The sequence below is a fragment of the Scyliorhinus canicula genome, chromosome 1, assembly GCF_902713615.1.
Source record: "Scyliorhinus canicula chromosome 1, sScyCan1.1, whole genome shotgun sequence".
Lineage (NCBI taxonomy): Eukaryota > Metazoa > Chordata > Chondrichthyes > Carcharhiniformes > Scyliorhinidae > Scyliorhinus > Scyliorhinus canicula.
The window spans coordinates 162,768,563-162,792,335 of NC_052146.1; the positions used below are offsets into that span (position 1 = coordinate 162,768,563).

General features: G+C 51.6%; 1 protein-coding gene across 5 annotated transcripts in view; it reads right to left on the bottom strand.

The window, feature by feature from the left end:
* Positions 1-23,773, bottom strand: part of col16a1 (collagen, type XVI, alpha 1) — a 476,156-nt gene that overhangs the window by 66,719 nt on the left and 385,664 nt on the right. For all 5 annotated transcript variants that reach the window (XM_038801937.1, XM_038801918.1, XM_038801946.1 and 2 more), the window contains 2 exons: positions 21,305-21,367; positions 19,289-19,360 (listed from right to left, as the gene is read on the bottom strand). In XM_038801937.1, the coding sequence (XP_038657865.1) occupies positions 19,289-19,360; positions 21,305-21,367 (135 nt within the window). The remainder of the gene's footprint in view (positions 1-19,288; positions 19,361-21,304; positions 21,368-23,773) is intronic.

Sequence of the window (23,773 nt, forward strand, 5' to 3'; positions counted from 1 at the left end):
GTGATTCCAGGCAGCGTTCGCTGGAGTTACGGGCGGGGTTGCCAGGACTGCTGGGGGCAGCCTGAGGAGCCGCCGTGATTCCAGGCAGCGTTCGCTGGAGTTACGGGCGGGGTTCTCAGGATTGCTAGGGGACGGTTAACGGGCTGTGGGCAGCCTGGGACTGCCGCCGTGATTCCAGGCAGCGTTCGCTGGAGTTACGGGCGGGGTTGCCAGGACTGCTAGAGGCAGCCTGAGGAGCCGCCGTGATTCCAGGCAGCGTTCGCTGGAGTTACGGGCGGGGTTCTCAGGATTGCTAGGGGACGGTTAACGGGCTGTGGGCTCTGGACGGGACTGCCGCCGTGATTCCAGGCAGCGTTCTCTGGAAGTTACGGGCGGGGTTCTCGGAGCCTATCCCCCGGTGTAACCCATACCTTCACTGAAGAATTTTACCTACTTACCCCTTAATAGCATTGGTGTCCTGGGTCCTGTGTTATTAAGGAAGTAAAGTAAGCTAATAACCACTTAAAATCTGGTCTTCTTGAGTTGAATTAGCTGTTTAAACTCGTCTGCTTTCCTTGTCTTTCTCCAGCAGGCTGTGTCTCTCTCTCTCTCTCTCTCTCCTGTTGCTGTTGCAGAGTGCTGGTGCTTCTGCTCCCTGGGTTTATATTCTCTTTCGAAGAGTTATTAAGTTTTAACGACTGTATTGTATATGGGCTTGTTTCACTTTGATAGTTTAAAAGTATCTTTGATGTAAACATCTTACTACAACTAATTATTCATTTCAGGCATATCGTCTCCTCTCAGATCTGATTTTAAAAAATGCTTTTGTTTCAATAGTTAACTTTTATTTCTGTGGTTTCAAATCGTTTAATTTTCCAATTGTCCCCAGTTCATAACTTTGCCTTTGATTTTGACTTAAATGATGTTTCTCGTAGCCAGGTCATCTCCAATTTTCTTTTAATTAACTTGATGTTCGTAGAATTTTACCCCTGAAATTGACACTAAATTCGACTGAGCATCTTCCATTCTTTCCAGCTGTTTACTAAGAGAGTTTATTTCAATTAAGGTGTGAAACTTTGCCCTTAGCTGTATGCTAAAATTTAACTTGGTTGTGACTTGAAAGACTTGCCTGTTTTAAACATTCATCACTTAATGCAATTGAAACTCTCATCCATGCTTTTTCAGATGCTTTCTGAGATAGTTACATTCCATGAAGGTGTGAGCCATTGTGTCTGCTGAGGCCTGCTTGTGAGCAAGAATCTGCATTTTATAACCCTGCTCTTTGCAGCTGCTATTAACCTTTTGTGGGATCTTTCCCTGTACCCTCTCAAACCAGATATTGCCAGACTTTCATGTTTCAAATGACACATTTTTCTGTATTATCAAGAACCCACCGCAAAGAAATTAATTGCCTTGTGGAGGGAATACTGTCAGTTAATGAAAGATGCATCTATACTGGCTAGCTGGCAGGAAAATGCCTCAAAATTGGGTATTGGCCTCACTGAAGGGGGAATTGTTAAAACAGTAGAGGTCTTAAAAAGGGAATGTAAAGAATATAAGAAACGTAAGAATGCTAATCCTACCCTGGCGCCGGTCAGCAATGCGAAGCAAGGTTGGGAGGAGGGGGACGATGGGGATGAGGAACATCTGTTCAATTGCGGGGGACGTCAGAAGCCCCCACAGCCCCCACAGCCTCCACAGCCCCCACAGCCCCCACAGCCACCTCCGCCACCGCCCCTGGAATGTGATCAGTATTATGAGTAACTCAGTATGTTCAGAACTACATTGGTCTCAGAATAAACAGATAAAGGATTTGTGCTGGGCAGTTTCGAAACTGCTGCGTTGAAATTGACACTGCATGGCTCCGCAGGGTCCTAGTGCCCGCAGATCACAAACAGTCACTAGCAGAACCGCCTCAAGGAGGCACTCCTCCAGGCCCCTGCCCTTGGTCGACCCTTATATGATCGCCCTTTTCAGCTCTATTGCACAGTCCTTGCCGACTGCGCCACAGCTGTCCTGACCCAACGCCACGGCGACCGCTGTCGCCCGGTTGCATACTACTCCTCTAAACTCGATCCGGTGGCCCTTGGCTATCCTATCTGTACCCAAACTCTTGCAGCTATCTACAACAGCCTGCTATCGGCTGCTAATATTACCCTCCAACAAGATATCACTGTCTATAGTTCCCATTCTGTTACGGCCCTTTTGGGACAGCTACAGACTCAGCATCTCACGATGGCTCGTCAGAATAGATATGAGATTGCTCTCCTTAATAACCCAAAGGTCCAGTTTGCCCACTGCACCACTATCAACCCTGCTAACTTTTTGACGCATCCTCCCACAGACATGCTCGACCCAACTCATGACTGTCTGCAACTGTTGCAGGAAGTCTCCTCGGTTCGAGACGACCTCTCCGATATACCCCTCCCAAGTGCAGATTGTTCCTTTTTCACCGATGGAAGTTCTTCCGTCGGCGAAAGGGGGGATAGACAATCTGGCTATGCAATCATCGATCAAGACGGTGATGGAAAAACAGAGGATTTCTAACCTCCGCTGGTACACCCATCTCACACCAGCAGTTAGTAACCCAGTTATTGCAGGCCCTTATGCTCCCAGACAAGATAGCGGTGATAAAATGCGCAGCGCATACAAAAGGCACAGGACTGGTGGAAACGGGCAACAGGAGAGCGGACGAGAAGGCAAAAGAAATTTCTAAATCTGGCAAACTAATGGTGCCTAGAATGATGAGGCAAACTAAAACCCCCTCGGGAAAGTCCCCCTCTGAAAAACCTATGCCAACCATTGCTGACATAATCCAAATGCAGGAGGACGCTCCTGCAACTGCTGTAAATATGTGGAAAAACTTAGGATGTATATATGATATCGAAAATAAGCTGTGGGTCACCCCGGTAGGACAAACATGTATGACCGATGCATTAGCAGCCTGGGTGACCGAATGTGTACACTTTGCAACTCACTGTGGAGCTCGTGCCACAGGGGACATATTGTTAAAAAGCTGGTGGCACCCACGACTGCAAGAAATGGCCCAACAAATTAGCAGTCGGTGCCTAATCTGTCAACAGCACAACCCCGGTAAGGCCGTCCCCTGTGATCCTGGCACAGCCCCCTTACCTGAGGGTACATTTGAGACCCTACAAATGGATTACATTGAGTTGGAAAGATGTCAATGCTATAAATATGTGTTAGTCATTGTGGACACTTTTAGCAAATGGATCGAGGCCTACCCGACTACGGATAACAAGGCCTCGACAGTAGTTAAGGTGTTAATGCGAGAAATTGTTCCGCGATTTGGAATTCCAGCCCGGCTGAGCTCTGACAATGGTCCCCACTTCATAGGTCAAATCAATAAGGAATTCTGTGCTCTGCTAGGAATAAAGCAACAGTTTCATTGTGCCTACAGACCACAAGCCGCTGGAGTGGTGGAAAGGGCTAATCAGACTCTAAAGACTAAACTCGCTAAACTACAAGCAGACACTGGGGCCACTTGGCTCAAACTCCTGCCTTTAGCACTCTTCCAGCTACGTGCCACCCCCGCAGGAAAAACTCGCCTAAGCCCAGCGGAAATACTATATGGCAGACCCTTTCGAACGCCTTGGGACAGCAGTGTTCCACGGAATGTTCAATTCCATTACATGACTACCGAGATGGCTAATTATATATTAACACTAACTAGAATTTTGAAAGGATTACACTCCAGAGTTCGTGCCACCCAGGAAGAAGTCCCCTCCATTACTCATGACGTCTCCATCAACCCTGGGGATTATGTCCTAATTCGAAATTGGACACGTAAGGGTTTGGAACCTCGATGGGAGGGTCCCCTACAGGTTCTACTCACTACCCCCACTGCAGTAAAAGTGGAGGGACGGAACGCATGGGTACATATGCACCATTGTAAGTTAATTAAGTATCCATGATGTTCTAAACTTTTCCTTTGAGTCCTAGGAACACGAGTACCAGGATGAGGCCCCTCTTCGCCGTCACAATACTCGCCACCTTGCTCTCTCTCGCTGCATCCGGAAGAAGGAGATGCCCGTATGGAAGCCGACGTCCACCCCTGTGCCGAGAAGGAACCCCACGATGTGGAACAACGACAGATCTCCGATGGATCACCACCGCTATCAAAACCTGCCCAACCACCGGTCCTCCCGACGACCAGAAGCCCCGATTCCTGACTACGTACATGGTTCTGATCTACGATCGCCGCACATGCCGGTGGAACCACCGGTGCATTGATAAGGACAGGGTACAAATTTTACCACCAAGGACTACTCACCCCTACTCGCCTTCCAGAAGGAAGCGGGCAACGCACCATGTAACGGCAAATTCTTTTCTGTTTATGTCCTATGTCTATGCTAAGAAAGTGGGTGTCTCCTCTTGCTGGGTATGTACACAGGTCCCGACCCATGCCCATGGAGGCATTCCCTTGATATCTGTTCCTTTCTTGATCGAACAGACGGCTGCATGGGTTATATTCCAGACAGTTCAGAGAATATCACGCGTCTGGTAACCCATATCAGAGATGGAGTACAGCGCTTGCGACTCGCCGGTCAGGCTGACTGGTGGAGCTGGATGTGGTCCAATTCTTGGGCCACTTACCTATTCCATGGGCTCATTATCTTCGTTACCATCTGTTTGTTGCTCTGTATCATAGCTACTGGTGTGAAATGCCTATGCAACCGTTTGGGTGCCACTGCATTACCACAGATGCTTCAGAGATCCGCCCTAGACGAAAAAGAAAAACTGGTTCCACCTACCCCTGACCTATATGAGGAAGTGGCATCCTGCTGGAGCCTAGTAGAGGAGGAGTACCTCCGCCTCGCTCTTATTTCCATCTAAAGTATCCTGAGTGTTATGTGATCAAGGAATGATCAAAGGGGGGAATGTAGAAGTGGATTTCATTTGGAACTTCGCTGATAGGGTTAATATAACAGTTCTGAAAAGCTCTGTGAAAGAGATGTCAACAGGTCAAGGGATGAAATAAAGGGAGTGTGTTCTGACCGTATCTGTAAAAGCAAAGATGTCAGAAGGTTATGGGATGGAATATAGGGAGTGTGGCATTGGTACTAATTAATGTTCTGACCGTATCTGTAAAAGCAGAGAGGTCAAAAAGGCAAAGAATGGAATGAATGGGAACCGTTACTTTATTGCAGAGATAACATAATTAAGCTCGTTTGACCAGTTGGAACAAATAAACATTGAAATGTTAAAGGAAGGGCCTTGGAATGAGATAAGCCAGATGGCCATGGGATACAAAAACCTTTGTATTAATATTAATAGTGACTTGTGCTAATGATTATGTCAAAAATAACCTCCCGACCTCGAAGAATAATTCCATATATGTACATGTTCTGGATCCTTGCCAAATCATAGGTGTATCTAGGAATTTAAAGGGACCACCCCTAAGCTGTGATTGTATAAAGAGACAGTCCATATTTTGGACTTTGGCACTTCTCGAAGGTGGTTACCCGACTGCTTAGAGATTTGTCCCGGCCGTAAATAAACGAATATTCGTTACTGACGTGTCCGAGTGTTTTACTTCTGGACTGACGATCAGATACGTGAAAGCGCAATTCACACTATCCACGCGGCACCAACTTCCCGGTGAGTATGTGGAAGATTTCTCGCGTGCCCTGCTCGCCCTAGTGAGAGACTGCGACTGCCAGGCCGTTTTGGCCTCTGAACAGTCAAACCTGCTAATGAGAGACGCGTTCGTTACGGGCATAGGGTCTGACTACATCCGCTGGCGCCTCTTAGATGGGGCCACGCTTGACCTCACGGCGACCAAGAAACTAGCACTCTCGTTCACAGTCGCCTCACGCAACGTACAGGCTTATGCCCTCGACTGCACGGCTCACCCCTCCTGTGCATCGTGGACCCCATCAGTGACTGCCCCAAGCCAACCCCACGCCTGCGCCGGGTGGCAGCCAACCAACCCCGGGGGACCCAAGAGCTACTTCTGCAGCCTGACAAAACATCCCCGGCAACACTGCCCGGCGCGGAGCGCACTCTGCAAGGCCTGTGGCAAGAAAGGACATTTCGCTGCAGTGTGCCAGGCCCGCTCAATCGCCGCTATTGTCCCTGCACCCCCCACGTGCGGCCAATGAGTGCCGCCATCTTCCTCTCCCCAGAACACGTGCGGCCCGTGGGCGCTGCCATCTGACCCGCTTCAGGACCCTGTCGGGCACCTCATCGGGCCACTCATTGCCTGCAACTCGCCTCCGTCACGATCGACCAGTCTCGACCGCACAACTTTGCGACTGCGTCGACAAAGGTGAAGGTCAACGGGCACGCGATATCCTGCCTTCCGGACTCAAGGAGCACTGAGAGCTCCATCCACCCCGATACGGTAAGGCGCTGCTCCCTTGCGGTACACCCCGTTAACCAAAGAATCTCCCTGTTTACCGGATCCCACTCCGTGGCGATCCGGGGGTACTGCATCGCCACCCTCACCATCCAGGGCGTAGAGTTCAGCGGCTTCCGGCTCTACATCCTCCCCAACCTCTGCGCCGCCTTGCTACTTGGCCTGGACTTCCAGTGCAACCTCCAGAGCCTAACCCTGAAATTTGGCGGGCCCTTACCACCCCTTACTGTTTGCGGCCTCGCGACCCTTAAGGTCGACCCGCCTTCCCTGTTTGCAAACCTCACCCCGGATTGCAAACCCGTCGCCACCAGGATCAGACGGTACAGCACCCAGGACAGGACTTTCATCAGGTCTGAGGTCCAGCGGCTGCTACGGGAAGGCATCATCAAAGCCAGCAACAGCCCCTGGAGAGCCCAAGTGGTAGTGGTGAAAACTGGGGAGAAAAACAGGATGGTCGTTGACTACAGTCAGACAATCAATCAGTACAAGCAGCTCGACACGTACCCCCTGTCACGCATATCTGATGTGGTCAATCAGATTGCACAGTACTGGGTCTTCTCGACAGTGGACCTGAAATCTGCCTACCACCAGCTCCCCATTCACAAGGTGGACTGCCCATACACTGTGTTCGAAGCAGACGGCCGCCTTTACCATTTCCTTAGGGTTCCCTTCGGCGTCATCAACGGGGTCTCGGTCTTCCAACGGGAGATGTACCGAATAGTTGACCGGTACGGATGCGGGCCATCTTCCCGTACCTGGACATCACCACCATCTGCGGCTACGACCAGCAGGACCACGACACTAACCTTTCCAAATTTCTCCACACCGGCAAACTCCTCAACCTAACTTACAACTCAGCACAAACCGATTAGCCATCCTCGGCTATGTGGTTGAGAACGGAGTTCTAGGGCCCGACCCCGATCACAAGCGCTCCCTCGTGGAACTCCCCCTTCCCCAAGGCCCTCAAACGATGCCTGGGGTTCTTTTCGTACCTCGCCCAGTGGGTCCCAAACTATGCGGACAAGGCCCGCCCACTCATCCATTCCACCGGTTTCCCACTGACGTCCGAGGCTCACCAGACCTCCAAGGCCGACATCGCCCAGGCCGCGATGCACGCAGGTCGACGAGACGCTCCCCTTCCAAGTCAAGAGTGATGCATCAGACGTCGTTCTGGCCGCCACTCTCAACCAGGTAGGCAGGCCCATGGCATCTTTTCCCGCACCCTCCATGCCTCTGAAATTCAGCACTCCTCCGTCGAGAAGCAGGCCCAAGCGACCATTGAAGCTGTGTGGCATTGGAGGTTCACTCTCCTCACCGACCAACGGTCGGTTGCCTTCATGTGTAACAACACACAGCGGGGTAAGATCAAAAATGATAAGATCCTGCGGTGGAGGATCGAGCCCTCCACCTTTAATTATGAGATTTTGTATCGCCCCGGTAAGCTCAAAGAGTCCCCCGATGCCCTGTCCCGAGGTACTTGTGCCAGTGCACAAGCGGGCCGACTCCGGACCCTGCACAACGATCTCTGTCACCCAGGAGTCACCCACTTTTACCATTTCATTAAGGCCCACAATCTACCCTACTCCATCGAGGAAGTCAGAGCTACCACCAGAGATGCCAGGTCTGCACAGAGTGCAAAGCGCACTTCTACCAGCCAGACCATGCGAGCCTGGTGAAGGCCTCCCGCCCCTTTGAACGCCTCAGCGTGGACTTCAAAGGCCCCCCCCTGCACCGACCGCAACACGTATTTCCTCAGTGTGGTCGATGAGTATTCCCGATTCCCTTTCGCCGTCCCATTCCCCAATATGACATCTGCCACCGTCATCAAAGCCCTCAATACCATCTTCGCTCTGTTCGGTTTCCCCACCTACGTCCACAGAGACCGAGGATCCTTATTTATGAGCGATGAGCTGCGTCAGTTCCTGCTCAGCAGGGGCATTGCCTCGAGCAGGACGACCAGCTGCAACCCCAGGAGAAACGGGCAGGTGGAGCGGGAGAATGGGACGGTCTGGAACGCCATCCAGCTGGCCCTACGGTCCAGAAATCTCCCAGCCTCCCGCTGGCAGGAGGGCCTCCCTGATGCCCTTCAATCCATTCGGTCGCTCCTGTGCACTGCGACTAATGCAACCCCCCATGAACGTCTCTTTGCCTTCCCCAGGAAGTCCACCTCCGGGGTTTCGCTCCCAACATGGCTGGCAGCTCCAGGGCCCGTTTTCCTCCACAAGCACGTGCGGCTCCACAAAGCGGACCCGTTGATTGAGAGGGTACAGCTACTTCACGCCAACCCGCAGTACGCCTACATAGCGTACCCCGACGGCCGCCAAGACACAGTCTCCCTCAGGGACCTGGCACCAGCTGGGTCCCCACATCCCCCCCCACCCCGGCACGCCCTCCCTCCCCCCAGCGCACCCCACCGCAGCCCCCGCTCCAGGACAATCCGTCCTCCCCTTGCTCCCACCCGGGGATGAAGAGGATGCCGACACGCACCCGGAGTCACCCGACACCTGAGTCGCCACCAGCACTGCGGCGCTCTCAACGACAGATCAAGGTGCCCGATCGTCTAAATTTGTAACCTTCTCTGTAATTTTAAAGCCAATCTGTATGTAAATAGTTTTCCACCACCCCCGCTGGACTCATTTTTAACAGGGGGTGAATGTGGTAGTCACCACTGTTGTATTATATTGTATATACTGGTATTATGGTAAGGCCCCTGTACTACAGGTACGGGGTAGATCCCTGCCTGCTGGTGCCACCCAGTAGGTGGAGTATAAATGTGTGCGGTCTCCAAGCTGCAGCCATTTCGTCAGCTGCTGTAGGAGGCCACACATCTCTGTGTAATAAAGCCTCGATTATACTTCCGGTTGCGGCTATGTAGAGCTAAGCCGCAGTTTCGGCAGCTCCCGCTAAAAACTAACTTTGGGGCTCTTTTCAGGGCCCCCAACAGAGCTTTTTCGACGATTCCCGACGAGGGAAGGGGTCTGCAGTAGATCCCCAGGGTTCTATGGTCCGGACCAGGAGTGGGGTGAGCAGAAAAGCGGTGGCAGCGTCCCTGGAAAAGTGGGGGAAGGGAAACAAAATGGCGGCCGGCGGAACCCTCGAGGAGCTGAGGCAGTGGGCGCAGGAGCAGCAGGCGACTCTTCTGCGCTGCTTCCAGGAGCTTAAGGTGGAGCTGCTGGAGTCGCTGAAGGCTACCACCAGAGAGCTGATGGAGACTCAGACAGCCCAGGGGGCCGCAATCCGGTAGCTGCAGCAGCAGGCCTCCGAAAGGGAGGATGAGGCCGCGGCCATCGCAGGGAAGGTGGAGATGCACGAGGTGCTCCATAAAAAGTCGCAGGAGCAGTTCGAGGAGCTGGACAACCGGTCGAGGCGGAAGAATTTATGGATCCTGGGCCTCACGGAGGGGCTGGAGGGGTCGGACCTGACGGCCTATGTGGTCGTTATGCTGAACTTGTTGATGGGAGCCGGGTCCTTCCAGGGGCCCCTGGAGTTGGAGGGGGCCCACAGAATACTGGCTAGGAGGCCCAGGTCGAATGAGCCGCCGCGGGCGGTGTTGGTGCGGTTTCACCGGTTCTTGACCGGGAGTGCGTGCTCCGGTGGGCCAAGAGGGAGCGGAACAGCAAGTGGGAGAACACGGAGGCGCGGATCTTCCAGGACTGGAGTGCGGAGGTGGCGAGGCGGAGGGCCGGGTTTAACTGGACGAAGGCGGTGCTCCACAGACGGAAGGTGAAGTTTGGCATGTTGCAGCCGGCGCGTCTGTGGGTCACCTACAGGGACCGTCACCATTATTTTGAGTCCCCGGAGGAGGCGTGGGCCTTTGTGCAGGCCGAGAAACTGGACTCAAACTGAGGGTCAAGGATGGGGTTTTGTATGAAAATGTAACTGTTTAATTTTTTGCTCTGGAGGCAGGGGGGGGGGGGGGGGGGGGTGGGGGGTTCTCTGTTTAATGCAAGATGTGTGTTGGCTTTAGGGTGTGTGGGGTGAATGTCTTTATGTCTTTTTGTATGGGTCTGGTGGACGGGTTCGGGCAGGGAGGTAAACTGGGAGTGCGCGGAGCTGGTGGTGGAGACCGGCAATGGGAGTTGCCCTAGAGGAGGCGGGGTTGGGCAGGGCGAAAGCGCGGGCTTTCCTCTGGTTTCCCGCGCTGCGGGATGATGGGGGGGCGGGGTCGGGGCTGAGAAGCGCGGGCCTTTGCTGGTTGTTGTTTTCCCGAGGAAGAGCGGGGGGGGGGGGGGGGGGGGCAGTTGATGGGCACGAAGGAGGAGGAGTAGTCCCACGTGGGGAGGGGTCGGAGGTGTGGCGGGAGTCGCCGGGGAAGGAGCTGGAGTAGGCAGGGGGTGCTGGGGAGCGGGGGAGGGGGGAGTTGCCGCCGTGGGGAACAGGCCGAGCGGGAGACGCTGGCCAGTGGCGGGCAGGGGATGGGTTATGGCTAGTCGGCAGAGGAGGGGGGCAGGGAGCCCTCTGATCCGGCTGATAACCTGGAATGTGAGGGGGCTGAACGGGCCGGTCAAGCGGGCCCGGGTGTTTGCGCACTTGAAGGGACGGAAGGCGGTTGTGGCCATGCTCCAAGAGACGCACCTGAAGGTGGTGGACCAGGTTCGACTGAGGAAGGGGTGTGTGGGCCAAGTATTTCATTCAGGGCTGGATGAGAAGAATCAGGGGGTGGCGATCCTGGTGGGAAAAAGGGTGTCGTTTGAGGCGTTAAAGGTGGTGGCAGACAGTGGCGGGAGATATGTGATGGTGAGTGGTAAGCTGCAGGGGGAGCGGGTGGTGTTGGTGAATGTTTACGCCCCAAACTGGGACGATGCGGGGTTTATGCGGCGCATGTTGGGCCGCATTCCAGAACTGGAGGTGGGGGGCCTGATCAAGGGGGGGGACTTCAACACGGTGCTGGATCCCCCATCGGATCGATCCAGGTCCCGGACGGGTAGGAGGCCGGCGGCGGCTAAGGTGTTGAGGGGGTTTATGAATCAGATGGGAGGGGTGGATCCCTGGAGGTTTGCAAGGCCAAGGGCCAGGGAATACTCGTTTTTCTCCCACGTGCATAAGGCCTATTCTAGGATTGATTTTTTTGTCCTGAGCAGGGGGCTGGTTTCGAGGGTGGAGGATGTTGAATACTCTGCCATTGCCATTTCGGATCATGCCCCGCACTGGGTGGACCTCGGGCTGGGGGAGGAGAGGGACCAGCGTCTGCTCTGGCGCTTGGAGGTGGGGCTACTGGCAGACGAGGAGGTGGCCGGGACGGTTCGGGGGTGTATTAAGAGGTACCTTGAGGCCAACGATAACGAGGAGGTCCGAGTGGGGATGGTCTGGGAGGCATTGAAGGCGGTGATTAGAGGGGAGTTGATTTCCATCTGAACCCATTGGTAGAGGGGGGGGAGCAGAGGGAGAGGGAGAGTTTGGTAGGGGAGATGGTGAGGGTGGACAGGAGATACGCGGAGGCTCCGGAGGAGGGATTGCTGGGGAAGCGGCCTAGCCTTCAGGCCAGGTTCGATCTATTGACCACCAGAAAGGCAGAAGCTCAGTGGAGGAAAGCACAGGGGGCGGTGTATGAATACGGGGAGAAGGCGAGTAGAATGCTGGCACACCAGCTCCGAAAGCGAGACGCAGCCAGGGAGATTGGGGGAGTGACGGATAGAGTTGGGAAGGTGGTGCGGAGGGGGGTAGACGTTAATGTAGTCTTTAGGGACTTTTATGGGGAACTGTACCGGTCTGAACCCCCAGTGGAGGGGGAGAGGGGGGGGGGAATGGGGCGCTTCTTGGACAAGCTGCGATTTCCGAAGGTAGAGGAGGGGCAGGTGGAGGGACTGGGGGCGCCGATTGAGCTGGAGGAGCTGGTTAAAGGGGTAGGGAGCATGCAGTTGGGGAAGGCGCCGGGGCCGGATGGGTTTCCGGCCGAATTCTATAAAATGTATGTGGACCTGTTGGGGCCCCCTGTTGGTCCGGACCTTTAACGAGGCAAGGGGGGGCGGGGGGGGCTTTGCCCCCAACTATGTCACGGGCGCTGATTTCCTTGATCCTTAAGCAGGACAAGGACCCTCTGCAGTGTGGGTCATATAGGCCAATCTCGCTGCTAAATGTAGACGCCAAGCTGCTGGCAAAGATCTTAGCCACAAGAATAGAGGATTGTGTGCCGGGGGTCATTCACAAGGACCAGACGGGGTTTGTGAAGGGAAGGCAGTTGAATACCAACATACGAAGGCTCCTCAACGTCATTATGATGCCGGCTGTGGAAGGGGAGGCGGAGATAGTGGTGGCATTAGATGCGGAGAAGGTCTTTGATAGGGTTGAGTGGGGGTTATCTGTGGGAGGTGTTGGAAAGGTTTGGGTTTGGGGAGGGGTTTGTCCGTTGGGTGAGGTTGTTTTATGAGGCCCCGATGGTGAGTGTAGCCACGAATAGGAGGAGGTCGGAGTACTTTCGGTTGTACCGGGGGACGAGACAGGGATATCCCCTGTCCCCCTTGCTCTTTGCGTTGGCAATTGAGCCCCTGCCCATGGCGTTGAGGGAGTCAGGGAACTGGAGGGGTCTGGTGCGGGGTGGGGAGGAGCATCGAGTGTCGCTTTATGCGGACGACCTGCTGCTGTATGTGGCGGACCCGGTGGGGGGGATGCCGGAGGTGATGAGGATTCTCAGCGAATTTGGGGGCTTCTCTGGGTATAAGCTCAACCTGGGCAAGAGCGAGTTGTTCGTGGTGCACCCGGGGGATCAGGAGGAAGAGATTGGTAGGCACCCACTGAAGCAGGCAGGGAAGAGCTTCAGGTCCCTTGGAGTCCAGGTGGCTGGGAGCTGGCGGGCCCTGCACAAGCTCAACCTCACAAGGTTGGTGGAGCAGATGGAGGAGGAGTTTAAGAGGTGGGATATGTTACCGCTGTCACTGGCGGGTAGGGTGCAGTCTGTTAAGATGACGGTGCTCCCGAGGTTTTTGTTCCTGTTCCAGTGCCTTCCAATCCTTATCCCGAAGGCCTTTTTTAGGAGAGTTAACAGGAGCATTACGGGATTTGTGTGGGCGCATGGGACTCCGAGGGTGAGAAGGGTGTTCTTGGAACGGGGCAGGGATGGGGGGGGGCTGGCGCTGCCCAACCTCTGTGGGTACTATTGGGCTGCCAACGCATCGATGGTGTGTTAGTGGGTAATGGACGGGGAAGGGGCAGCATGGAAGAGGATGGAGATGGTGTCCTGTGTGGGCAGGAGCCTGGAGGCGCTGGTGACGGCGCCGTTGCCGCTCCCTCCAACGAGGTATACCACGAGCCCGGTGGTGGCGGCTACCCTCAAAGTCTGGGGGCAATGGAGACGGCATAGGGGAGAGGTGGGGGGCTCGATGGAGTCCCCGATACGGGGGAACCATCGGTTTGCTCCAGGGTGCATCAATGGCAGATTTCTGGGCTAGCACAGGGTAGGTGTTAGGCAGTTGAGGGACCTGTTTGTGGACGGGAGGTTCGCGAGCTTGGGGGGAGTTAGAGGGGAAGTTTGGGCTCCCCCGGGGAACATGTTTAGGTACATGCAGGTTAGGCCGTTTGCCAGCGGCAGGTGGAGGGGTTCCACTTGCTGCCCCCACGTGGGGTACGGGACAGGGTGCTCTCGGGGGTGTGGGTTGGAGGAGGGAGAATTTCGGACATATACCACATAATGCAGGAGGTAGATGAGGCCTCGGTGGAGGAACTGAAGGGTAAATGGGAAGAGGAGCTGCGTGAGGAGATTGAGGGGAGGACGTGGGCGGATGCCCTGGAAAGGGTGAATTCCTCCTCTTCCTGTGCGAGGCTTAGCCTCATACAGTTCAAGGTGCTGCATAGGGCCCACATGACTGGGACGAGGATGAGTAGATTTTTCGGGGGCGAAGACAGGTGTGCTAGGTGCTCGGGGAGCCCAGTGAACCACGCCCATATGTTTTGGGCATGCCCAGCGCTGGGGGAGTTTTGGAAGGGGGTAGCAAGGATGGTGTCGAGGGCGGTGGGATCCAGGGTCAAGCCAGGCTGGGGACTCGCAATTTTTGGGGTTGCAGTGGAGCCGGGAGTGCAGGAGGCGATAGAGGCCGGGGTTCTGGCCTTTGCGTCCCTAGTAGCCCGGCGGAGGATCTTGCTTCAGTGGAAGGATGCGAGGCCCCCCAAGCGTGGAGGCCTGGATCAATTATATGGCGGGGTTCATTAAATTGGAGAAGGTGAAATTTTCCCAGAGGGGATCAGTACAGGGGTTCTTTAGGTGGTAGCAGCCTTTTTGGGGGTGGGGGGGGGGAAGTGTGTACATGGGTTTGTGGGATGTGGTGGGTGTTATCTCTTTCCTTTCTGTTGTTTGCTTTTTTTGTTTTCGATTTAGTAGTTGCTTTTGTAGGGGGGTGGGTGTTGTTCTTGGGTTTTTACAATGGTTATTCTGTTAATATTGTTTTGTTGTTTATATTTTGTGAAAACCTTAATAAAAATTATTTTAAAAAGAAATAAAGCCTCGATTACATTCTACTCTCATTTCGTCGTAATTGATAGTGCATCAGACCCGGCCATCGCCTCATCCGCAACCGCGACCCCAGAGACGTCATCCACTTACCGGCCTTCACCCTCATCCACGCCGAAGCGTGGTCTGCACATCCACCGACCTGTGAAGACAAACCGCAGCCTGACAGCGACCCGGAACGCTCGACCGCACAGACTCACCTACCGACGCAGGAACCGCAAGCAAGACAACAAATCCTCCATCCACACACTGACCGGAGTGAAGAAGCTCGTTGGACACAACTATTCCTTTAACACTGCATATTCTCACTGTCTCCCAGGTTCGAAAAGAAGCAGTCACTCCAGGAAGCATGGAAAACGCACAGGCCTGCAGGTGAGAGTGAAACAACGCGGCCCCAAAGCCCCTCTGCCTAGCTTACTCCAAGCTAATGTCCAATCTCTGGAAAACATGCTGGACAAACTTAAAGCCAGACTCACTTTTCAAAGATAACTGAGGGACTGCTGTGTGCTCTGTTTCACGGAGGCATGGCTCACTCCTGCTTCACCGAATTGTGGCCTACAACCAGAGGGCTTCTCAATCCGCCGAACGGACCGTACAGCAGCCTCAGGCAAGGCTAGAGGAGGTAGGGTCTGCCTCCTCATCAACACCTCCTGGTGCCTAGATGTAGCAACACTGGCCAGTTTCTGCACCCTGGACCTGGAATACCGGATGCTAAAATGCCGTCCCTTCTACCTTCCGTGGGAGTTCAGCTCTGTATCCTTACGGCAGTTTACATCCCACCCCATGCGAATGTGAAAACCGCACTGGACGAAATATACACCACCACAAATAGCCTTGAAAGGAAACATCCTGAGGCCTTGTTCATTGTAGCTGGGGACTTCAATCAGGCCAAGCTCAAGAGCATACTACCAAGTTACCACCAACATGTCACCTGTTCCACCAGAGGCCAAACATCCTGGACCACTGCTACATAAATATCAAACATGCCTACCGCTCTATCGCCTGCCCACACTTTGGCAAAACTGACCACAAGGCTGTGCTCCTGCTCCCGGCTTTTCAGCAAAAACTGAAGCGGGAGAATCCGTCAAAGAAAGTTGTGCAATGTTAGTCGGAGGAATCGGATGATCTCCTACGGGACTGGTTAGAGTCAGTGCATTGGTCAGTATTTAAAAACTCTGTGACCAGCCTGAACGAGTACGCCACTACAATAACTGACTGTGTGCCAAAGAAGAAATCCGCGTGTTTCCCAAACGGAAACCCTGGATGAACAGGGATATCCACTGCTTTCTGAAGTCCAGGTCTAAGGCATTCAGGTCAGGCGACCCTGACCTCTACAAGGAAGCCAGATATGATCTAAGGAGATCCATCAAAGATGCCAAACGACAGTACCGGACCAAGCTCGAGTCCCAGGTTAGCCACACGGATCCCCGCCGTCTATGGCAAGGTCTGCAAGACATAACGGGCTACAAGATGAAGGCATGTAAAATCGTCAGCTCCAACATACCCCTCCCGCTTTGAGCAAGAGGTCAGCGAGAGCGAGCCCTCCACCCCGGAAACCGCGGATGAACTTGTATCTGAGATCACCACTGCAGACGTCAGAGCAGCCTTCTCGAAGGTCAACCCACGGAAAGCCACTGACCCGGATGGGGTACCCGGACGGGCACTCAGGTCTTGTGCGGATCAGCTGGCGGGGATATTCGCCGACATCTTCAACCTCTCTATACAACAATCGGAGGTCCCTATCTGCTTCACGAAGACAACCATCATCCCTGTACCATAAAAAGGGCAAGCAGTGTGCCTTAATGACTATCGTCCAGTGGTTCTGACATTCATCATTATGAAATGCTTTGAAAGGTTAGTCATGGCACGAATCAACTCCAGCCTCCCAGATTGCCTTGATCCACTACAGTTTGCCTACTTACCGCTGCAACAGGTCCACAGCAGATGCCATCTCCATGGCCCTGCACTCTACCCTGGAACACCTAGATAACAAAGACACCTATGTTGGACTCCTATTTATCGACTATAGCTCAGCCTTCAACACCATCATTCCTACGAAACTCATCTCCAAACTCCGTGGCCTTGGCCCCTCCCTCTGCGAGTGGATCCTGAACTTTCGAACCCACAGGCCACAATCAGTAAAGATAGGCAACAACACCTCCTCCACGATCATCCTCAACATTAGTTCCCCACAAGGCTGTGTCCTCAGTACTGTACTCCTTATACACCTATGACTGTGTGGCCAAATTTCCCTCCAACTCGATTTTAAAATTTGCTGATGACACTACCGTAGTGGGTCGGATTTCAAACAAACAAACAAGGAATGAGATAGAGAATCTCGTGAACTGGTGCGACGACAATAATCTCTCCCTCAATGTCAACAAAACAAAGGAGATTATCATCTACTTCAGGAAGCGTAGTGGAGAACATGCCCCTGTCTACATCAATGGGAACGAATTAGAAAGGGTCGAGAGCTTCAAGTTTTTAGGTGTACAGATCACCAACAGCCTGTCTTGGTCCCCCCATGCCGACACTATAGTTAAGAAAGCCCACCAATTACCCTACTTTCTCAGAAGACTGAGGAAATTTGGCACGTCAGCTACGACCCTCACCAACTTCTACAGATGCACCATAGAAAGCATTCTTTCTGATTGTATCACAGCTTGGTATGGATCCTGCTCTGCCCAAGACCGCAGGAAACTACAAAAGGTTGTGAATGTAGCCCAGTCCATCACGCAAACGAACCTCCCATCCATTGACGCTATCTATAATTCTCGCTGCCTTAGAAAGGTAGCAAGCATAATTAAGGACCCACTCACCCCGGACATACTCTCTTCCACCTTCTTCCGTCAGGAAAAATATACCAAAGTTTGAGGTCATGTACCAACCGACTCAAGAACAGCTTCTTCCCTACTGCCATCAAACTTTTGAATGGACCTACCTTGTATTAAGTTGATATTTTCTCTACACCTTGCTGTAACATTATATTCTGCCGTCTCTCCTTCCTTCCTTATGTACGGTATGCATTGTTTGTACGGCATGCAAGAAAGAACACTGTATACTAATACATGTGACAACAATAAATCAAATCAAAAATCTCCTTTTCAAGTATTTATCCAATTCTCTTTTGGAAGTTACTGCTAAGTTTGCCTTTCAGGCAGCATATTACATCCCAGATCACATCAGTTCACTGAACAATTATCTTAAATCGGTGTTTTCTGGTTTACTTTAGCAGAACCATTCTCAATTTTGAACACCTCGACAAAATCACCCTTTCATCATCCCTTCTCAGAGTCTCAGCTTCTCCAAATAACTGAATTTGCACATCCCTGGTGTAAATTTTCACAACCCAGTAAATCCCAAATTGGACACAACCTCCTCAGCAATGGATTAATCGTTGATTTCTAAAATGTTTACCAGAGCTTCCTAGTTTTAGGATTCGTAGCATCTCTTACAAAGCTCAGCAAAAAGGAGATGCCAATAGAACATAAGAACTAGGAGCAGGAGTAGGCCATCTGGCCCCTCGAGCCTTCTCTGCCATTCAATGAGATCATCACTGATCTTTTTTGGACTCAGCTCCACTTTCCGACCCAAACACCATAATCCTTAATTCCTTTATTCTTCAAAAAACTATCTATCTTTACCTTAAAAACATTTAATGAAAGAGCTTCAACTGCTTCACTGGGTAGGGAATTCCATAGATTCGCAACTCTTTGGGTGAAGAAGTTCCTCCTAAACTCAGTCCTAAATCTACTTCCCCTTATTTTGAGGCTATGCCCCCTAGTTCTGCTTTCACCCACCAGTGGAAACAACCCGCCCGCATCTATCCTATCTATTCCCTTCATAATTTTATATGTTTCTATAAGATCCCCCTGCATCCTTCTAAATTCCAACGAGTACAGTCCCAGTCTACTCAACCTCTCCTCGTAATCCAACCCCTTCAGTTCTGGGATTAACCTAGTGAATCTCCTCTGCACACCTTCCAGCGCCAGTACGTCCTTTCTCAGGTAAGGAGACCAAAACTGAACACAATACTCCAGGTGTGACCTCACTAACATCTTATACAACTGCAGCATCATCTCCCTAGTCCTAAACTCCATCCCTCTAGCAATGAAGGACAAAATTCTATTTGCCTTCTTAATCACCTGTTGCACCCGTTAATTAACCAATCCTCTATCCATGCTACTACTTTACCCTTAATGCCATGCATCTTTATCTTATGCAGCAATATTTTGTGTGGCACGTCAAAAGATTTCTGGAAATCCAGATATACTACATCTATTTGCTCCCCATTCTCTACCGCCTTGGTAACATCCTCAAAAAATTCTACTAAATTAGTCAGGCATGACCTGCCCTTTATGAACCCATTATTTCCTTAGATATCCACGGTCGATTTTCCCTCTTTCTACCGTCCTTCCTTTTTGTTGGTGTAAACCTCTGCTGAGCACTGTGAAAAATCGCTTGGAAGGTTCTCCACTGTTCCTCACCTGTAGTCCAGGAGATCCACTCCTGCCTGGGGGGCCAACAGGCCCGACTGGACCCACGCTCCCATCATTGCCCTGTAATACAGAATAGAAATGTGTTTTATAATAAGTGCTCACCTGTCTCTACAGGAGTTTCCATGACTGGTTTGGTTCCATTCACTTCAGCCTTTTCAGAAGGCTTTTGACAAAGTCCCACATAAGAGATTAGTGTGTAAAATTAAAGTGCATAGGATTAGGGGTAGAGTATTGAGATGGATATAAAACTTGTTGGCAGACAGGAAACTAAGATTAGGAATAAATGGGTCTTTTTCAAATTGGCAGGCAGTGCCTAGTGGGGTATCACAGGGATCAGTGTTAGGACCCCAACTATTCACAATATATGTCAATGATTTAAATGAGGGATCAAAATGTAGTGTCTCCAAATTTGCAGATGGCACAAAGTTAGGTGGGGAGGGGGTGTGAGCTGTGAAGAGGATGCAGAGATCCTTCAGTGTGATTTGGGCAAATTGATTGAGTTGTCAAATGAATGGCAGATGCAGTATAATTTGGATAAATGCGAGGTTATCCACTTTGGTAGCAATAACGAGAAGGCAGACTATTATCTGAATGACCATAAATTAGGAGAGTGGAATTTGCAACAAGACCTGGGTGTCCTCGTACATCAGTCACGGAAGATAAGCATGCAGGTTCAGCAGGCAGTAAAGAAGGCAAGCCTTCTCTTCTGCTCTCTCTCTCTCCTCCTGCCCTCTCTCACTCACCTCTCTCCCTTTCTCCCACACCTTCTCTCTCGCTCCCCTCTCTCCGGTTCTCTCTCTCTCCTGTTCTCTCTCGCCAGCTCCCCTCTCTCCTTCTCCTCTCTCTCCCACTCCCCTCTCTACTGCACCCACTCTGCCGCACCTTCTCAACAGCTCTTCACTCCTGCTCCTCTCTCCCACACCAATTCCTGCTCCCCTTTCCCACACCCTGACTTCTGCTCCCCTCTCTCCCGCTGCCCTCTCGCCCTTCTCTCCCACCCCTCTCTCCTCCTCTCTCCTTCCCCTCTCTCTCCCACCCGCTCTCTCGTGCCCCACCTCTCTTCTGCTCCTCTCTCGCACCCTTTCTACCACCCCTTCTCTCCTGCCCCACCTTTGCCCCGCTCCTCTCTATCCCGCACCCTCTCTTCTGCTACCCTCTCTCCTGCCCTACCTCTCTCCCGCTCCCCTGCTCCCTTCTCTCCCATTCCCCCCTTGCTTACGTTCACCCACTTTCTCGCTCCTCTCTCCCCCTCGCACCCTCTCTCTCACTCATTTCTCCCACTTCCCTCTTTCCTGTTCCCCCTCTCTCCACTGCTCTCTCCCCTCTCGCACCCTCTCTTTCACTCTTTTTCATGCTCCCCTCTCTCCCGCTCCCCTCTGAAGTTGTAGTCTGTGTGCAATGATATCAAGAAGTGGGGCAGCCAAGTGGAATTAAATCTAAGTTCTTGCTTATTATGAAGACCAGAGATGATTAGGGTGTCTTATCCATTTTTAAGAATAAATTTAGAGTACTCAATTCATTTTTTCCAATTAAGAGGCAATTTAACGTGGCCAATCGACCTACCCTGCTCATCTTTGGGTTGTGGGGTTGAGATCCACACAGACATGGGGAGAATGTGCAAACTCCACATGGACAGTGACCGGGGGATGGGATTGTCCTCAGGGCAGTGAGGCAGCAGTGCTAATCACTGCATCATCGTGACGCCCGTGGGTGTCTTATACATTAGCTATAGTTTATTTTTTCAAGCTTTGACTGGAAAGTGGGAACTCAGTTTGTCCATGGGTGCTGTAAGATGACTATATGTCAGAGTATTGTCCACGGCTTTGAAACATGGGAACAATTAGTCCTTAAGCCAGTTTTGATATTCAATTCGATCATAGCTGATCTGAAATTTAACTTCATTTATTCACCTTTGGTCTGTACCCATTGAAACCCTCACCCAACAAAAATCGTGTTCTCCTCTGTTCATTTCATCAAGCCCAATTTACACAGGACTGTACTTACCTTTTCGCCAGAAGGTCCTGAGGGTCCAGGCGATCCAGACTTTCCTGGGAAACCTATCGGCCCCTAGTAAACACACGGTAAAGGGAGGATTTAGAATGGTGACAATTTACTCTCACAGCCATTGTGATTCTGGAAACAATAATCCCACAGAGTAATAGAAAGATGTACAGCATCAAACAAAACCATTCAGTCCACCTATTTGCTCTTTCCTCGGAATCCCAAATCTCCCTACAGCCCTGTATCTTCCAATTCCTGAAGTCTATCCTTATTACGTAGCCGCCTGAGCAGCTTCATCCCCTAAAACTCTCCTCATTCAATCTTTGTCTGCGGTCAGACATTTTTTCTATCCTCTCCCAAACACATGATGGAATAACCCCTCATCACTGAGCCTTCAAATGGTGAAAATATTGTTTTTCTTTCATTCTTCATCATTGAAAAAAATCTCCATTCAAGAACCAGTACAACATAAACCAAAATGGCTGTACATCACAGACCTAAACAACTGTACAACACAGTCCTAAATGACTGTCCAACACAGCCCTGAATGACTGTACAAAACAGTCCGAAGCATATGTACAACACTGTATTAAACATCTGTACAACACTGTACTAAACATCTGTACAATACTGTACTAAACATCTGTACAATACTGTACTAAACATCTGTACAATACTGTACTAAACATCTGTACAACAGTCCTAAATGATTGTACACCATCCTAAAAACTTGTACAACACAGTCCTAAAAGTCTGTACATCACCATCCTAAATACCCGTGCAACACCTTGCAAAATGACTGTACAACACTTCCCTAAATGACTAGTAAATTATAGTACAACACAGTTCTAAAAGTGTGTCCGTGTGAGTGTCTGTGTGAGTGTGTGTGTGTCTGAGTGAGTGTCTGAGTGAGTGTCTGTGTGAGTGTATGTCTGAGTGTCTGTCTGAGTGTCTGTCTGAGTGTCCGTGCGAGTGTCTGTGTGAGTGTGTGTGTGTCTGAGTGAGTATCTGAGTGAGTGTCTGAGTGAGTGTCTGTGTGAGTGTCTGTGTGAGTATCTGAGTGAGTGTCTGAGTGAGTGTCTGGGTGAGTGTCTGTGTGAGTGTGTGTGTGTCTGAGTGAGTGTCTGAGTGAGTGTCTGTGTGAGTGTATGTCTGAGTGTCTGTCTGAGTGTCTGTCTGAGTGTCTGTCTGAGTGTCCGTGCGAGTGTCTGTGTGAGTGTGTGTGTGTCTGAGTGAGTATCTGAGTGAGTGTCTGAGTGACTGTCTGTGTGAGTGTCTGTGTGAGTATCTGAGAGTGTCTGAGTGAGTGTCTGTGTGAGTGTCTGTGTGAGTATCTGAGAGTGTCTGAGTGAGTGTCTGTGTGAGTGTCTGTGTGAGTGTCTGTGTGAGTGTCTGTGTGAGTGTCTGTGTGAGTGTATGTCTGAGTGTCTGTCTGAGTGTCTGTCTGAGTGTCTGTCTGAGTGTCCGTGCGAGTGTCTGTGTGAGTGTGTGTGTGTCTGAGTGAGTATCTGAGTGAGTGTCTGAGTGAGTGTCTGTGTGAGTGTCTGTGTGAGTATCTGAGTGAGTGTCTGAGTGAGTGTCTGTGTGAGTGTCTGTGTGAGTGTCTGTGTGAGTATCTGAGTGAGTGTCTGAGTGAGTGTCTGTGTGAGTGTCTGTGTGAGTGTCTGTGTGAGTGTCTGTGCGAGTGTCTGTGTGAGTGTATCTGTGTGTGTGTCTGTGTGAGTATCTGTGAGTGTATCTGTGTGAGTGTCTGTGTGAGTGTCTGTGTGAGTGTCTGTGTGAGTGTCCGTGCGAGTGTCTGTGTGAGTGTCTGTGCGAGTGTCTTTGTGAGTGTCTGTGTGAGTGTCTGTGTGAGTGTCTGTGTGAGTGTCTGTGTGAGTGTATCTGTGTGAGTGTCTGTGTGAGTGTCTGTGTGAGTGTCCGTGCGAGTGTCTGTGTGAGTGTCTGTGTGAGTGTATCTGTGTGAGTGTCTGTGTGAGTGTCTGTGTGAGTGTCTGTGTGAGTGTATCTGTGTGAGTGTCTGTGTGAGTGTCTGTGTGAGTGTCCGTGCGAGTGTCTGTGTGAGTGTCTGTGCGAGTGTCTGTGCGAGTGTCTGTGAATGTCTGTGTGAGTATCTGAGTGAGTGTCTGAGTGAGTGTCTGTGTGAGTGTCTGTGTGAGTATCTGAGTGAGTGTCTGAGTGAGTGTCTGTGTGAGTGTCTGTGTGAGTGTCTGTGCGAGTGTCTGTGCGAGTGTCTGTGAATGTCTGTGTGAGTATCTGAGTGAGTGTCTGAGTGAGTGTCTGTGTGAGTGTCTGTGTGAGTATCTGAGTGAGTGTCTGAGTGAGTGTCTGTGTGAGTGTCTGTGTGAGTATCTGAGTGAGTGTCTGAGTGAGTGTCTGTGTGAGTATCTGAGTGAGTGTCTGAGTGAGTGTCTGTGTGAGTGTCTGTGTGAGTGTCTGTGTGAGTGTCTGTGCGAGTGTCTGTGTGAGTGT